The sequence below is a fragment of the Pseudopodoces humilis genome, chromosome 14 (assembly GCF_049639895.1).
Source record: "Pseudopodoces humilis isolate 2021_Gansu_Grassland_sample_001 chromosome 14, ASM4963989v1, whole genome shotgun sequence".
NCBI lineage: Eukaryota > Metazoa > Chordata > Aves > Passeriformes > Paridae > Pseudopodoces > Pseudopodoces humilis.
Window position 1 is genome coordinate 14,380,327 of NC_142213.1, and position 17,793 is coordinate 14,398,119.

Here is a 17,793-nt window from a genome sequence, read left to right on the forward strand (position 1 = left end):
AAGAATTAGTTTTGTTCCTGTGGAAATGGGCTGTATCTCAGAGGAAGGCAAACACAATATCCTGAGCATCTCCTTAGTTTGTTGCTCCCTCTCCCATTTTCTGGATTTTACTATGTCACTTTTTTTGGTTAGTGTATGAAGGTAGTGGTGGTGTTTTGAGGTAACAGTGAGTGAACACAGTGGATGCTGGAGCAGAAAGCGGTTTTCCCTCTGTTGTCTTTTTGATCTGACCTGGTTTCCTAACTGACAGAAGTTGTGTTGAATTAAGAGGGAGAATCACTGGCATGTTGAAGCACTTACTGATGCTCAGGAAGCCATGTGCTTACCTTGGTAGTCAAGTCAGTGGTTAATACTGAAGAGTAACAGAGACTGGGAGGGCACAATTTGACAATCAAATTGAAATAGATTGTTAACTAATCCTTCCAATTTTATTTATTAATTTTGTAATTATAGCAAATGAAATCCTCACAAGTTACTCTGATTGCTTGGCTTACCTCAATTTATATTCAAATCTCACTAAAACACATTTCAGCCTTTTCTTAACAAGATGATGAAAAGTGCTATCCCATGGAAGAGCAGGGGACGCACATTCCAGCATTACTTGCAGTCACCTGTTTGCTTTTTAATGTTGCTGTTGAATTTGTATTTAACTCAGGATTAAAGTATAAGCTGACGTATTTGAATAAGGATATCTTTAAGCCATGAGTTCTTAAAATATGAAAAAAATGGCCACACAGTTGGTTAATAGAGATTTTAAAACACAAAGGATGCTGAGTAATGAAGACATTGTACTACTGTTGATTGGAATCACAAAGCAGTTTCATAAAGACCCACAGAGCCACTGGAGTCCCACTTCATTTGTGGCAGTGGTGGAAGGGTATGGGTCCTCATTCCTGGGAAGAGGTGCAGGAGCTGGGTGGCTGGTGATGGGCAGAGGGCAGGGAGTTCCCTTGGGAGCCTGCCTGGGAGCTCTCAGGAACAGGCAGTGCCCCCAGGAGTGCTGGTCTCAGGGAAAAGGGGTCAAACACACAGGCCTGCCCTTCACCCAGGCAGGGCTGAAACATTAGGATTTGTTCCCTATGTGCCAGACAGCACTCAAACAGGAAAAGGTATTCCCCATCCTCAGTGGATGCACTGTTTTACCAGGGAGCAAGGCTTTTAAATGCCAGCAAGGACTTGTCACTGACTACCATTTGCTCACAAGTGTGTATCTCAGGTCACCTTTGTGGCTTTAAATGGCGTTTATATCTATTATTTGTGAAAGGCAGGTTTTTGTACGATTTTCAGAGTGGGTCTTTTTCACTAAGTAAGTGATTGATAATGACTGGATTTTGATCAGATTTTCCAGGTGACTCAAGATAATTTTTAAAGGTCTTCATTGTAAATTTAAAGAAAATACTCTGCTCTTTAAATGTAAGTGACTGTTAAAAATGAGCTGTAATACAGACCAGGTTTGTTTTGCCAGTTAATAATACCTGCTGTTAAAGGGACAGTGAGCAAATGTCACTTTCACATGTTGGTATCTATCAAATCAAACCAAAATCTACTGTTTGGCACAAGAGGTAAAAAAACCCACGTCGTAATAAAACTGTCACAGGATCAGTGTCTCCTGCTTTGTAAATAAACATCTCTGCTTTGCCTTGGTATTTCTGTAACATCCGGAGACTATTACCCTGTGCTGGTGCTCTGGTTCATTGACAGTTTCACTTAAACAGTTAAACAATAATTTGAAATGGAAAATGTTCTGCCCTTATTCCTTAGTTCCTTTGTGTGTTTTTTCCCACCCCTCAGATGTTTTTTGTTGGATTTTTTTGTTGGATTTTTCAGTCAGTTGCCTTAGTAATTGCATCTTATTTTTTATTACACAGGAAAACACCGAACTGCTCACAGACCTCATTCAAAGCCAAAAGTATCAAATGTTTTTGAGGTAGATTTTCCAGCAAATGGAAGTGATACAAAACCCATGGGCCGTTTCCAGTCAGAGGAGGAACTGTGGGCCCGCTTAGAAGAGCTTGAGAGACAAGAAGAGATCCTTGGTGAACTTGACAGGTACAGTGCTGCTGTGGCACAGGCTGGACTGGAGTTCACAGAGCTGAGTGTGAGGCTCTTGGTGCACAGAGGGTCCCACCAGCAGGGCAGGCAGCTGACCACACAGATGGAAATAAAATCATAATAGGTGGAAGAAGGGTGGGACATGAACAAAGCACACACTGCAACGCCAGAGCTCCTAAAATCTGCCTCTGTGCAACCACAGCAGTCCAGCCTTCTGATATTTTTTCTTTAAGATGAAGTGGGGGAAGTGGAATTCATTTCCCACAGGCTATGAAAATCCATAGTTTTCCATGTGGGAGTCACACATTTAATGCTCAGTGACATCCTTAGAGCTGTTCTGACCCTCAAGCAATACATAGGTTGTTAGCCATGATGTCACAGTTTTGGTATTTCCAGTTGGTGTGGGAAGGACACAGCCATTGTTAGAGGACACAGAAGTTCCACAGTCTGTCTAAAAATACATCACCTGCGTAAAGAAAGTTACGTTCAGGCGAGTTCGTTATTTTGTATGGTTGTGGCTCTCAAGAGCATGAATTGCCTCTGTTCACTTAGATATTTTTCATCCCATAGGATGCCTGATACAGTTGAGACAAATGGAGAAGATGCAACCTCTTCTGAAGAGGAGAAGGAAGATAAGGGGACAGATGTGAATGGGACGTATAGGGCAGAGGACTGTATTACTCAGGGCAACTTCCATAAAGAACTTGCAAACTCAGACTTGTTTGTGGGCCAAGTTAATGGCTCAACTTACTATCACAGTGATGATGAAGATGACAGAGATGTTGGAGATAACTCTGTTCCAACTATTTTTTTCTCTCACACTGTGGAACCTAAAAGGGTTTGTACTTTATTTAATTTTTATCTTTTGCTCAAGAGATTACATAAAATATATATGCTGTATCTAAACCTGAAAATTTTCGATTAGTAGATGCAGTAGAATGCTAGCTGGAGGTGACATTTGGGTTTTTTTCAAATGATTAAAAACCCACTGTTTAGATCCTGCAGTTCTAAATATGGTATTAAAAAAAAAAAAAGATCTTCAAATGTCTGCCTTGCTGTTCTGGCTTCTGGCTGTTGTAAAAGGCAGTATCCTGTCTAGGAGTTTTTTAATTGACTTCTTACTTGCCTTGAAACTGACCTTTGAACAGCTCAGCTGTTGAGCAGAGCTTGAATAAGCAGACTGTCATATTTTATATGCAAAGTATGTGCACATTAGGGCAAAGAAATGCCCCAGCCTAGTGCAAGTGCTAGAGAACAAACAGTGCACACTGTGAATGTTACCATTCATGCATTTGTTTAACTTACCTGTGCTTCCTAGTCCCCAACTGCTTGGGTAAGAGAACATCAGGAGTCAGTTGATCTGCAGCCTGGTGATTATTGATTTTATGGTCTAGACCATCATTTGTGTTCAATTTTCAGGTAAGAATAAACACAGGAAAGAATACTACTTTGAAATTCAGTGAAAAGAAAGAAGAGGCCAAGCGTAAAAGGAGGAACAGCAGTGGCAATGGCCATGCAACCCCAGAGCTGCCCAACATCAAAACCCCAGCAGACATTTACCGGTGGGTAATTTATGGTGGAGCTTTCCTCTGAGCAGATCTTCTCCTTTCATTTCTGTCCACCTAGAGTGTGAAACCCCTCCTACAGTTTCCTGAAAGAAACAGCTGAAACTGAATTTACTACTTAAAAATGAAAGTTTGTGCCTTCTGCATGGTTGCTGTGCTTTCATGTCTATGAAATATTTCTGAGCTTAACACTTCCTTTTCCAAATAGCAACTCTTCATTCACCTGCTTTTTCCGAGCTTCTGAAATGGAGGTAAATTTGCCAGTACATACCATCCTCAGAAAGGAAACCAACAGTTATATCATGTTACATTCTGGTTAATTCCCTGCCATTTTTTTCTGTCTTTGTTTTCAAACAGAACTGACCAGATCTACCACTTGTAATACCCTTCTTTCCTGGTTATTGATTTGCTGGGCTCTGTCTCTTCCTTTCTGTGTCTTGAAAACATACTCAGCTCTTTGCTTGCATAGTTTCTCTTGCATTCCCTCTCCCTGGCCTGTCACTTTCTGTACTCTCCATAAAAAGTACTGCTCACCTGTAGGATACCCACACACAGAGGGCTTGAAAAACAGTGCTGGGCTTAGGGGATTGTACAAAACACTAAGGTGACAGGATGGTTAAAACAAGTATTTGTGTCTGTAAAGATAAGCCCAGACACCTATTGGATTGGTTGATTAAGTGGTGGTGAAAATCCCACTGTGTGTGTGTGTATTTGGGTACCTAAATATGTTAAACATGTCGCAAAGTGTGAAAAGTGAAACCACGTCCTATACTTGCAGCTGCTGAGGCTGAAGATAAGCAAAAGAGTATTTTGTGCTTCTCTCTCTGAGCTCTGCAAACTTCATCTTCTGTAGAGATGTATTTCTGTAAGTGCCTGATGAATAAAGCTGTTAGAAACAAGTAACACCCTTAAATGACTTAATCCAGTCATTTGGCTCCTCCTTTATGAGTTTGATAAAATTGGTATTGTCTTCTCATTCTCCTCCCCCCACCCTTGACTTTCTCAAGTCATGGAGAGGGAGCACAAGAGCCATCTTTGTTAGTTCACAGTCTGTTAATACTTGAAAAGTGTCTTCCTGTTGATCTGATCTTAAAAGCTGATTTTTAAAATTTTGTTTCTAATTGAAAGCAGATTATGACACTTGTCAGGAAAAAACTTCCATCCTTTCCATGTGCAATGAATGTTTCAAGTATTTGTTTTTGTATTCTACATTTGACAAGGACTTAACTCTAGAAAACATTCCCAGATTGTGATACTATTCTCTTCACAGAAACAACCCTGCTCATCATTTAGTTTGCCTTTTTTCTAACTTTTTCTAACTCACACCTTTGTGTTTTCTAACATTTTTCAAAGAGCTATGCATTTTCTGCTGAAAGTAAGTACCAACTTAATGCTTGAATAAAGGGCATAACAGCATTCACTCTGCAGAATTGATTCTTGTACATTGGTAAATAAAGTGCCTCTGAAGGTACAGTGTTGTGATTCTGCAGCGAAAAAGTTGGGAAAGCACATCATAATTAATTTGTACAAAAGACAAAGCAAGATCACTGTAAATTTGTCATCTGATCCTGCAATGGTTTATTAAAGCTAACATTTTCCTTTATAGAGTCTTTGTTGATGTTGTGAATGGAGAATATGTCCCTCGTAAATCAATTTTGAAGTCTCGAAGCAGAGAGAACAGTGTTTGTAGCGATACCAGTGAGAACAGTGCTGCTGAGTTTGATGACAGACGAGGAGTTCAGAGGAGTATTAGCTGTGATGAAGCCACTCAGAGTGACAACAGCGAAGGCATCCTGGAGGAAGAGGAGGGGGAGGGGCAGCAGCAGCTACCGAAAAAGCTTCCTCCCTCTTCAGGGACAACCGAGGTACAGTTTTTAATTCATTATTGATTGTTGCCAGGGATAAAAATGAGAAATCTAATGACTGTAGTTACCTATACCATCAGTTTGATTTCTTTAAAATAATTTTCTGACTCCTACCTGGTTTGCTTCAGAAGGACAAATACCAGGTGACAGGCCTCTGTCACATACATCCTAGGGGCAGAGGAGAGGAGCTGCACACGTGGCGCTTCCCAAAGGTTTGAAGCTCTTCCATAAAGATCCAACAAAGTGGTCACTTGCTGAAACCAGTATCCTGTGTGCTGGGTCATCCTGACTTTTTCACTGCAGGACAGACAGCAGGATTTTAGACAAAAACAGGGAAATCTGTACTTTGATGAAAGGGAAGAGGTGATTCTCTAACCTGTGTTGCACTACAAGACAGCTAATTTCCAGGGAGTGTTTCAAATTTAAAACGCATAGATACCAGCTGAATTACTATTTTGATGTGCCAATAGCAAATTGCCTGATGGAAGGAAGCATTGCACCCCTACTGATCCTATTCCAGACTAGGCCATTAGTGATCCCAAACAAATCTGTTTACGTGTGTTTGGAAAGTTCAGGGCTTCATCATAAAAGAAAGGCTGTATGATGTAAGGGAAAATGCACAGTTGCTTAGTGACTGGGTGAATACAAGAATTAAAGGTAGAAATTTGTGGCACAGAATATTCATTTCTGTTTTGTAAGAACTTAACACTAATTTTTTCAAACTAGATAAAACTTGAACCGAAGAAATTCTCAGTGCAATGGACAAGTTCAATGAAAACATTATTTTTACAAAAATTATTTTTGACAAGGAATGAATTCCTCATAAAAGCTATTGTTTCTCACAATTTTTCATTCAAACAGCTACAGAGGAATCCAGGCAGGATGTGAAGATTCATGCTGGAAAATTTATCTGTGGAGTTAGCGCTCCACATTGTATACTTTCTGGAATATATTTGCTATATTTTTATAAAACATCTAAGTGCACTTCAGATGTTACCCATCAGTCTATTACCTGAATCTGGTGTGATTATTCTCTACAATGTAATGTATTTTCTTAGCAACTGAAGGAGATTCAGCAAAACGCTCCAGTCAGATGTGCTTCCCTAAATGCTGCTGTTTTGCTTTTGGTTATTTTTGTGGGTGTTTGAAATCCATTATTCCTCCATTACCATTTGGAGAGTTAGTGTGTTACCAATTACACACTAACTTTTATTTCTAATTTTACTACCATCACTTAGTTTGTGCTTTCCTTACCTGTTTTTGAGAATGACTTCTTGTTAGATTAACAGAGTTGTACAGGCACAGCTTTAGGCACACTTGGGCTATTGGAGCAGAAAACAAAAAAGCACTGCTTTTTTTGCAGGTTCTGCAAGAAGAGAATGGCCTGTTTGTTTTGTTTTGTTTTTCTTGGTAACTGAGTTATGAAAAAGCAGAACTAAGCATGGTGACTAAATCTGGTGTGCATTCCTTTGTGCCCAGCATGAGCATCAGACCTTGGATGTGAACTGCTTCCCCTTGTCCTTGGGCATTCTGAATTCTCTGTTTTCAATACATAGTGGAGTGATTTGTTCTTAAATATATTTATGAAAAGTAGTTCTGAGCTGCTTGTTTTCCAAGAATCATGGTCATTTCTTTGCTAAGTTGAAAAGGATTGTCGTATAATTGGCTGCATATAAATTACAATTTTTAAACACAAAATGTTTGTATTAGGCCTTTTATAGAGAGAAATAGTTGGAAACAAGTTTGCTGTTCTCTTAAATATAAATTGCTTTCACCATTTTTTGATCATATTTGGTAGGGAGAAAAGAAGAAACAAAACATGTGCTTGCCAGTTCATATGAAGTGTTTCAGCTTGATGCAATTAGAAGATATTAAGTCATAAAATGACGTATGATGGAAATGCTGACATAAACTTTGCAAAGTCTCTCCATTTCTTATCCAAAATGAAACTATTACATCAGCTGTTTTATTTCTTGAGCGTGTGTCAGTGAGGAAGCAAATTTTTACATCATTTATGCAGTAGGAATGAGATTAAGTAGTACTTTTAAGATACTGTCTTTCATGCAGTCATCTTTGAACAAGCTATATTTTGAGGTTAATTACAATGTGGTTACTTATGCAGGCAACAATCATTGATTTAAGGATATTTCTTTACTTTTGATTAGAAGAAATAACAATTCTAATCAGGCTAATATAAGGTAATGACCTTATGGGCATAGCTTCACATTTGCATTTTATTAGCTCATTCTGAGTATTCTCTTCTGTTGTAGGCATTTTCTGGAACTGTCATAGAAAAGGAGCCTTTGTCTCCCTCCCTAATACCACACCCAGTCCTCGGTCACCCAGTGCTGCCGACCATTCTGGAGCGCAAATCAGAGGAACTTCAGTCTGACGCCCCAGAAGAACCAGTCAAGAGGATTTCCAAATTCAGAGCTGCCAGGATGCAGCAGACTCAGTAGGTGCTGTCGAGCCCGAGCACCTTGCCTGGTTTCACCTCTCTGGCAATTATATAAAGCCTTCTCTGTAGCACCCACCCAGTTACCAGGGTGTCCTGTGGTAATTTGGCAGCGGTTATCTCCTCAGCATTCACTGGCAGCATTAGGAAAACAAACAGTTCAGTGTTTGAACACTTGAGTATTCATCTTATTTTGTCGGTTTCCCTGTGTGCTGTCAGCACCTTTGTATATGTTTGCCTTATGATAGCAGCACTTGGGTTCTTTTTCAAAAACTGTTCCTTACATACATTGTTTTTGTGTTTAAACCTAAATACAGGCAGTTTTGTGCCAGCTGTGATGTTCTACATACCATATGGACCATTTTAAGGAAACTTTTCACATTTCAAATAGATTCACCAATTATATTACATTACTTGCTTTAGCATTTTAAGACACACTTGTATTCACATTGCTGTAGGTTTTGCAACTAGGTGTCTGCTAAAAGTTTTTTTCCTTCTTTCAAACCTCTCTGATATCTCACTGTACAGGTCTATAAAATGCCAGGTTCATGTACATTGCAGGGAAGTTTCTTTGATGGAAAAGGGTATTTTGTAAAATTAAATTTTCAGTAAAAAAGCTGTGAAACTCGTGTGGTTTTTGTTGCTTTACTACTAATTTGGAAGCACCACAGAGAGGTTTTTATTTGGAACTCGCATTTCTAGCTTGAAGTGTTTACTACCACATGGACATAAAAGCAGTCCATTCTCTTCTGCCATTGTGTTTTAACCTCCTGCTAATGAATGTCCATGGAAATTGAATGCTCTTAAGGAGAGAAGCATAAACTCAGACTCTTGATTACAAAATCTCCTAGTTCTTTTGTATACTCAGAAAACATTGTAATTGTCTTGGGAATGCCCAGAGGGAGTCAGCACTAAGGAAAAATGTCTTAATGCTTCAGCTTTATTTCAAAATGCAACAGCACTGCAGCACTCAGTGTACAGTTTGGTGTATCCTCGTGACTGAGAGCTGTCCTGGCTTCAGGATTCCCTGCCCAGCAGCTCCTTCCAATCTTCTTGCCATCCCCTTGTTTTGCTGACACAGCTTTTGTTGTTTGGGGCCACCCCTTGAGTGACAGTAGGTGACAGATATGGCCTTAAAAACCAAACTACTGGGTTTGGTTTAATTTTTTTTTTCATTACTGTGTGAGTTTTTGAACCTAGTGAGTTTCCTAATCTCTCAGCATGTCTGTATCAACGCAATTAGAGGGATTGTATGTTGAGCAAGGACAAGGGAAAGCGATGGCAGAGGACATGGAGAGCTGGAGTACCTGAAACTGATGGTGGTCTCCAGCTAAAACCATCAAGGCACAGCCAAAAAAGTGAGGCAGGAAGACTTGGGAGGGGGTAAGGAGGGACTGTGACTTTGTCATGGGCAGCCTGAGAGCCATCAGCATCTGATTTTCCAAATCTTGGCAAGCAGGACATCAGATAATGCTGTTTCCTCACCTTCCCCTAAAATAACTGTGCCTTGGTCTCTGATCCTTTGCTCTCAGATCACAGCAGATGAGCTCATGGTGTGGAAGAGAACCGCCAGCTCCCCCTTGTCTCAACACTCCTCTCTCTGTTTGAAGTGGAGGTGGAGGCACTGGAACTTCTTTTTCTAAGGTGTCTTTTAAAGTAAGCAGAGGCACTCTGTGGAACTCTGCTGTCCCCTGCTAGTTTGGGAAGCCACAGTGGTTTCATGGGCAGAAAACACTGGCCAAGTGTGGCAGCAGGAGGGCAGGAGGGGCAGGCAGCCAGCAGGTCCCTGCTGGGGGAGCAGCCCACCACAACTGGGGGCCGCATTTCCCCCTCGGGACAGAGCAAATTGTGTTTGGCTGCAGGAAGAGCTGCAGGGAAAGTTGTGCAGCCCCGCTGCGCCCGCAGTGCGCCGCCTGCGAGGGGGCAAGCGCTGCTCCCAGCACATCCTGAGAGTCACGTTGAAAGTGTTAATGATTAACTTGATTCATGCTCAAATGCGGATTTTTTTTTTTTTTTTTAAAGCATATTGCATTAGTACTAAAATAAGCCATCAATGCCAGTCCACCCTCTATTCACGGCTAAATATTTAAAGGAGGTTATTTATAGCTTCTTTAATGAATTCTTGGCTAAACAAAATGAAATTATGTCCTAGAAAAGTAGAAGCTATTTTGTAACCAGAACAGTGCAACTGTAAAATATAGTTCCATGAATATGTATTTTAAATAACAAGGGGTTGAGATCCAAGACTACCAGACATGGGTAATTAGAGGAAAACTGAGAGAAAGAAAGGGGGAGAGTGAGAGAGAGAGAGAGAAAAACCCCTTTAAAAAGATTTATTTAGATGTCTTCTGAAATACTTCCCACTTCCAGTTACTTCAACAAACCAAATGCCCCTTGTCACCATAGATCAGTTTCAAATCAAAATTAATTCTTTGCTTGTTTTCTTTTTTTCTCCCCTCCCCTTTTTTCACATCCCTGCTCACGGGAAAAAGGATAAATGCACCTTGGGTTTTAATGAATTATGGCCTCGGTTCAGGGAAGCATCCTTACTCAGGAATGCACTTTGGCATGTGCTTATGTCTCAAAGATTTTGTAAAGAAGAATGGATTTAACCACATTCTTAAAACTAAGCACATGAGTGTTTTCCCTAATAGGGAGCCTGAGTGTGTCTGTGCCTTTCTGCAGTATATTTAATTGTCAGAGGGCTCGCAGGCTGGAATGAGCCTTCGTCTTTCCTCTCTTCACTTGGGCTTCAGCAGCAGACTCACTTGCAGTGCCTAGAGCAAGAGAGATGGCTGAAGGCGTTTTACAGAATGTTTACAAACACCAAACAACAACAAAAAATAATTAAATCTATCAAAGCAGATAAAAATCTGAGCAGTAAAAAGCAATCATGTGGAGGCCTGTCTGTGAGGACCTAAAATCTGCTTTCTCTGCAACACTGGAGCCAAGAAGCGCTGCTGCTGGCCACCAGTGCATGGGTGAAGCAAACATGGGATGGAGCAACAGATCCCCAAACTGGAGGCATGAAGGGCTCCTGGGGGTAAATTAATCTTCATATGACTTTTTGCCTCCAGTGCTACTGTCCGGGATTTTATTCACTTAAGTAATAAAAAGGATACATTTTAATTCCAAAATTCATTCTGTGACTTTCCGCTGCTGGAAGGCTCCGTGTCTGCTGGGAAGCTCTGCTGGGAAGCACTGCTGAGGGCTCTGGACACGGGGCTGAGGAAGGGCTGTTGGCTTTCCCGGTGCTCCCAAAGGCTTTCTGGCATGTCCTGGGCAGGAACGTGGCTGGGGCAGTGGGGCAGCAGGCGCTTGGGGTGGCACAGGAAGGAGCCCCGGTGCCAGCCTGCCCTGCCTGCCTGCAGAAACTGCCTGCTCTCTAACCCTCTTAACTTCCCTCAGGTGTGTTGGGCGACCTGCCTGTGCCCAGAGAAGGGGCTGTGTGGGCAGCAGCTCGCCTGTGGCACTGCTGCTCTGGCCGGGAGGAGCTGCAGGAAGAAGAGGATGCCGTGTGCTCCATGCCGACAGGAGAGGCCTGTCCTGGGCCGGTGGAGCTGAGGGCTGGTTCTGGGTACCTCATCCATCTCCCTCTCCCTTGTAAGGCGAGCTGCACTTCGCGCTTTCCATTGCTCGCTTAGGGCATCTAAAGCAGCAGATTTTTGGATGTCTCATGAATGTCTAAACCAGCTGTTTTGGCTGTTCATTTTAACTAAGTGATTTATGCCGCAAAAAACGAGCTGGGATTAAAAGAAATCAGATGTGTGTGTTTGGAATGCAGCGTCTCTGTGTTACAAATAGCTCCCCTCTAACCCACATTAACCCCACGATACGTGAATTTTGCCAATTCCCGCTGCGCCTTTTAAATCAAGCCTGGCAAATCGTTCCCGGGTGTGCTGCGAGCCCCCTTCCCTTCCCTTCCCTTCCCTTCCCTTCCCTTCCCTTCCCTTCCCTTCCCTTCCCTTCCCTTCCCTTCCCTTCCCTTCCCTTCCCTTCCCTTCCCTTCCCTTCCCTTCCCTTCCCTTCCCTTCCCTTCCCTTCCCTTCCCTTCCCTTCCCTTCCCTTCCCTTCCCTTCCCTTCCCTTCCCTTCCCTTCCCTTCCCTTCCCTTCCCTTCCCTTCCCTTCCCTTCCCTTCCCTTCCCTTCCCTTCCCTTCCCTTCCCTTCCCTTCCCTTCCCTTCCCTTCCCTTCCCTTCCCTTCCCTTCCCTTCCCTTCCCTTCCCTTCCCTTCCCTTCCCTTCCCTTCCCTTCCCTTCCCTTCCCCGCTGCAGGTGCGGGCGGTGGCCGGGAGGGGGCGGCGGCGGGCGCGGCCGCGGAGAGCTGCCAGTCAGCCGCTGATTTATTATTCATTTGTATTATAGGTGGGGTGTGCAGACAGTTACTGTAATAATTACCCGGACTGGAGCGTTTCCTTGGCAACCGGGGTTTTTTTCTCCATTCATGCTGTTGCGGAGAGTACGCCTGTAAAGCATGACATTGCTGTATTCGGGGGTTTGTTGCCCTCCCGCTGCTCTGGGTTTGAGGTTAGTTACAGCATCACAAGGTGCTCTCGAGCATAAAAAGCTCAGGCTGGGATTAAAGCACGCAGGGAACGCTAGCGCCAAGTCTTTCCTTCCGCTGTCTCACTTTTAAGTAACAAGGTTATAAAAATGCAAATGCCATCTTGGGGTTGTTAATAACTAATATTGGGAAGAATTCCTGCAAGTTGTAAAATATTTTTTTTTTTTTTTTGGTAAACAAAACCAAGCCCAGGTGAGGCAGCTCCTTGTATTTTACACCGGTCTTGTGGAAATAATGTTTGCAAAAAAGGGACTTGCAGCTTGATCCAGCCTTGCGGTGTTTGGCGTCATAAATCAATGGGAACTGCTCCATGCGGCTAATGATAAGGTGGTATTTGTTGTTTATCCTGCTTTATGGTAATGGTTCGGGAGGAGGAGGGTGCTGTGTCCTTCCTGAAGGAGCAGGAGTAATCTTTGGTGTGGTAACAGAGTAACAGAAACCACATCTATTATCAGAGATCTATAAATGAATCATATTATCCCACATTTTTAGGCTTACTAGAGCGCTCATTTTCAGAAACTTGCATCAAGCACTGCAAGGATGAAAAGTAGTATTTTTCCATCCCTGCTGCACGAGGCGGAGGGAATTCATGATGCAATCTTGCACCGAGATGGGGAATTTTCACCCGTTAAAATTTCCAAGTAAGATGCTAAAACATGATTACATCGGGAAGGATTGTAATCTGCCAGCAGCGCGCTCCTCCCGGAAGGGTGGGCTGAGGATTAATGGGGCAGCCCAGTGCTCTGGGATCCCGGCTTGTCCGTGGAGTTATCTCTTGGAAAGGTTAATGATGATACTAAAGCACAACCAAAAATCCAGCCCCCGGTACATCCTCCCTCTCTTCCCAGCTGCCCTGTGCTTACAGCCAGCTCAGAAAAATTCCCCAGCCCCTGGCCCACCTGTCCAGGGCTGTACTCGTGGAGATGTGTTCCTGTGGGGACTGTGCACCCACTGCTGCCCTGCCTGGGTGACAAATCCCAGCGTTCAGGCCACCAAGAGCCATTGGCAGCTGGTGAGGAGAGGCTGCCTTGGCCTCTGCTTAGGCTGAAATGGGAGATGAGCATCCCGCAGTGCCAGGTCCAAGTGGCTCTGGCACTGACCCCACGGGTGCCTGCAGCCAGCTGCCCATCCCAGGGGACAGGGGACCTGTGGGGGCTTGAGCAGGGCTTGTCTTTTCCCCTGGAGCTGAGCAGGGCTGAGCACTGCAGGACGATGCTGCGGGTCCCACCGGTGCCGCTCTGGGGCTGTGCGGGGTCTGGCACCAGCTCCCTGTGAGCCGCAGCATCTCTGACACGGGGCATCCCCCAGATTCCTCCACCAGAGCCCATCCCAGCCAGAAATCCCCCTCAGCAGTCCCCCTTCAGCCCCTGCCACGCCGAGGGGGCACCGGGGGTGCGGGGAGCCACAGGGCCTGCGCTGCGGAGCTGCCCGGGTGAGCTGGCTGCCATACTTGGGCTGTCATCGATGCAAATCATTCACACTAATTCCTTCAGATTTGGATTTAAGTTTTAAAGAAAGCTTCAAGTTACCTCAAAATAGCTTAGTAATTATTTTAATAACTTGTGTGAGCAGGAACAATACCCACAGTGTCAATTTTGGCTCGCAAAATGTTTTTTTTCAACTGTTTTGAGGAAAAAACAGCGAACAGTTCAACAGCTTAAATACAAGCGAGTGGATCTCTGGAGATTAATCTGTCTGGTGTTCCTCAGGTAAAGACTTCTGCACAATTTAACAAAGGAAATAATTTTCCTATTTTTATAATGCATGTCTCTCTGTGGTATAAATTACTAAAACCACGCTGCTTATCCTCAGTAATGTTATAGATGCAGATAATTTACTGTGTATCACGTTATCAGTTCATTAAAGAGATGCAATAAAATCATTATTTACTAAGAAACAGCAACCCTTGCAATATCTTGTCAGAGAAATTGGCTGATGCAAGAGGATCATATTTAAGCCTATATTCACAATAGCCCTTTAAACATTTCATCTGCTTCCCACTTGAGTTGCGGGAGGGAGCCGCTCTTCCCGCAGCCCTTGGGCGGCCGCAGCAAAGTTGAGCACAGCCCGTCCTGCCCTGCCAGAGCCCATCACCCCCACCCCCAGGGGCACCCCACAACCCCCAGCCTGGGCCCTGCCTCGCTGCTCCCGCCCCTGCCAAAAGGGTGCCAAAATGTTAAGGGAGGTTTAGGCATTTCCTACCCCATCCCCCTCTTCTCCTCTGCCTAAAGATTACTCTGCATCCTAGACAAAGGAAATATTTAAACTGTTAAATCTGAACAAAGATACAGTCTGCGTATGACTTCTCTGAAGCCCTATAAAAATTCTTTAAAATTGCCTATTCACTCAAATTTACTGAGTGTAGCAAAAATGTCAAAGGCATAAAGTCAGAGAAGATTGAATAAAATAATGCAGAAAGACAGATTAGTCATGCACAGACCCACACAGCCTTTCACAGCACACAATACCACTTTTTATTACCGCTCTATCTTTACAAAGACTATGTTCAATACATAGAGGATGATACATGGTCAGTCATGTAATCTGCCTTTGATTCCAAGACTCATTTATCTGGGCCCTTTTCACAAAGACATTGATGAGAGATTTCAGTGTTTTCAGTGCATTGTTTTATTTATCATATATAATGGCTGGTGGAAAAAAATAGGAATTATGTCAGAGATCCTGCATAAAGGAGTTGTATAAAAGACTCTGTGACAAAGTTTGGTAAGACACATAGTGGCTCGGCTCAGGCGTGCTGCTTTCTCCCCTGCCCTGTCCCCCTCCTCAAGCACTTTGGATATTGACAGCTGTCAAAAGCCCCGAGGAGGGACATTGCCCCCCACCCCTGCCTGCTCCCACAGCCTGCACGGGGCTGTCTCAAAATTACCAATTTTTCTGTGCTTTTAAATTTGAGCAATATTTTAATTGTTATTTTTAGCGATCTGGATTTATTATTTATACATTCACCAAAGAAAAGAGTCAGTCACAGTTTTGTATCTTGCAAATTTAATAAAGAACAGCCCTTAAGATAGAATTTCTCAGCCTGCCAGGATTGACAAAAGCCAGCTAATGCAGAAATGTCAACAGCAAACCTCATCAGCAGCCCCACCATGCCTTGCAATCAAGGGAAGGCTATGGCTTTACATAAACAATAATATATAGCTATCTAAATATCTGTGTGTGTGTGTGGAGATGCCACCTGAGCTGTGGGAGGAGGAAGGGATGTGGTGCCTGGGCTCGGTGCTGCTGGGTCTCTGCTCTGTGCACACTGGGGGTTTTCTCGGGGGGAAGGGGGTGAGGGCTGATGCTCATCCCGTGGGATGGGGAGCCAAATCCAGCACTTGGAAGAGCTGCAGTAAATCTGGAGTGAGCCCATTAGAGTTGTTCCAGATTCACCCCAAGCATGTGGGGCTGCTTTGCCCTGTTGGCATTTTGTGGATGTAGGGATTTGTTTTCTCCTGCATAGGGAGCGATGGGAGGTGGTTGGACCAACCCCTGCCCCCCACCCAAAATACAGCCAGGACAGCTCTGAGTGGGCAGTGCTGCCTTGAGGGCAGGAGTGAGGCTTTATTAAATACCAGAGCACTGGCTGGTGTGTGCTTAAATCACCATCTTACTTTCAAAACATCTTTCAAAAGGGTCCCTGTAGCTTCTGGCAAAGGGAGGTTTTCCTTGAACACAGTCAGATGTGACCAAAGTGTGGGGTGAGCTTCAGCACATCAGGAGGGTACCACGCACCAGCATCCCTACCTGGTGCTGCAGGGCTGTGGCACCCTCGGTAGGGCCTGAAATGAGGACCTGAGCTGGGAATTAGCTGTAATTCCAGCAGCTTTAGACCCCGAGCGAGGTCTCTCAAGGAGCAGGTAGAATGGCTGAATTTGGAAATTATGTAGCAGCACCACATATCCAGATGTGAGCTCTTCTGTGGGGCTGGCAGAGATAAATCACAGAGGTATCCTTGACAAATATAGTAGCTTCCACTCAGGGCACAGTGTTAACCTGCACTTAAGGCTGAGGCACATGATTTAATAGGGACAGACTTGGCGGCCAAAGAAAAATCTCTTGGAAGAGAAAAAAGGGATGGCGAAGTCAGTGGGGTTGGGGTGACGGTGCCAGCCCCAGGAGGAGGATACCCTGTACCTGCTGTGTCCCCGTGGGCTGGGGGGAAGAGGGGCAGGCTTGGCAGGGCTGGGGCCGGGCGCTCCGGCTCGGTCCCTTTAACCGTGGGGAGTGATGGAGAGCCCGGAGCTGCCGCTCGCCGAGGTCCCTGTAATATAGTGCTGTGCAGCTGCAACTTAGATCGTGAGGAAAACAAAATGGGCCGACTGAAATGGAAACTTTTGTTACTTATAATGTTAATGAAACCAGTTTATCAGGCAGCGCAGAGGAAGTGGAATATTTAGTGCCATTTAATGTCTAATCATCAGCATTTCTTTGAATAAATCACATTACATTGTCTAAAACCTGAAAAGACGAAGCTGTAATAATTTTTAATATGTTGTAGTTTCATTAAAGGGACACCCTGTTTGCCATCTAGCCCTGTGTGTCTCTGGGGAGCTTGTACACAACGTGGAAGTGTAGTTTGGCAGGTTCTGACACGGCTTTGTGACTCGGTGACTTGGCTGTGGCGTGGCCTCACCGCAGAGCTGGTGATCCCAATTTGCTCACAGATGGGTGCTGCAAACTTGTGGCCAGGCTGCAGGGTTGAGAAGTGACCAGAGGTTCTTTGGATCTGTGCTCTGGTGACTTTTGAATATAGCAGAAATACTTCCTCTCTCAAGGCCAAATTGTGTCCTTCCCATTTTCCCCCACAGCATCCCAGCCACATCCCACTGAGGGCTGGGGGGTTTGCATGTCATATCTGTGAGCTGAAGTGCTCAAGGATTTTAATCAACCAGCACAGCCTTGGCCCCTCTCCAGCAACCAGCCTGGTGCCCCCTGGGCATTCCAGCTGGTCCCACTGCCCCCAGTCCCCCCAGTCCCTGCAGACCAGTGCCAGGCATGAGCACTCAGCAGCCCACAAAGGTCTGGAGCTTGCCCACCAGTGTCTTGCTCAGAGTAACTTTTAAGTGAACTGCAATGAACCTATAAGTCATAATAAAATGAAATGATGACAGTTGTCTTCAAATCCATTGATTAATGGAAATATGGGTAGCTGGACACAGACTATATGGTTATAAATGGTGCTGTCAAAATAAAATAATTATTGTATTAATAAGGAAGCTGTTCAGCATTGGCCCTACTCTACCTCTAAAAATATTTCAGCCCTTGATGTGTTCTGTGTTTCACGATA

General features: G+C 44.1%; 1 protein-coding gene across 2 annotated transcripts in view; it reads left to right on the forward strand.

The window, feature by feature from the left end:
- URI1 (URI1 prefoldin like chaperone) overlaps positions 1–8,566 on the forward strand; it is a 40,824-nt gene extending 32,258 nt beyond the window's left edge. For both annotated transcript variants that reach the window (XM_014255520.2, XM_088062288.1), the window contains exons 7-11: positions 1,869–2,049; positions 2,623–2,890; positions 3,472–3,614; positions 5,224–5,482; positions 7,753–8,566. In XM_014255520.2, the coding sequence (XP_014110995.1) occupies positions 1,869–2,049; positions 2,623–2,890; positions 3,472–3,614; positions 5,224–5,482; positions 7,753–7,941 (1,040 nt within the window). In that variant the 3' untranslated portion in view covers positions 7,942–8,566. The remainder of the gene's footprint in view (positions 1–1,868; positions 2,050–2,622; positions 2,891–3,471; positions 3,615–5,223; positions 5,483–7,752) is intronic.
- Positions 8,567–17,793: the final 9,227 nt, after the last annotated feature.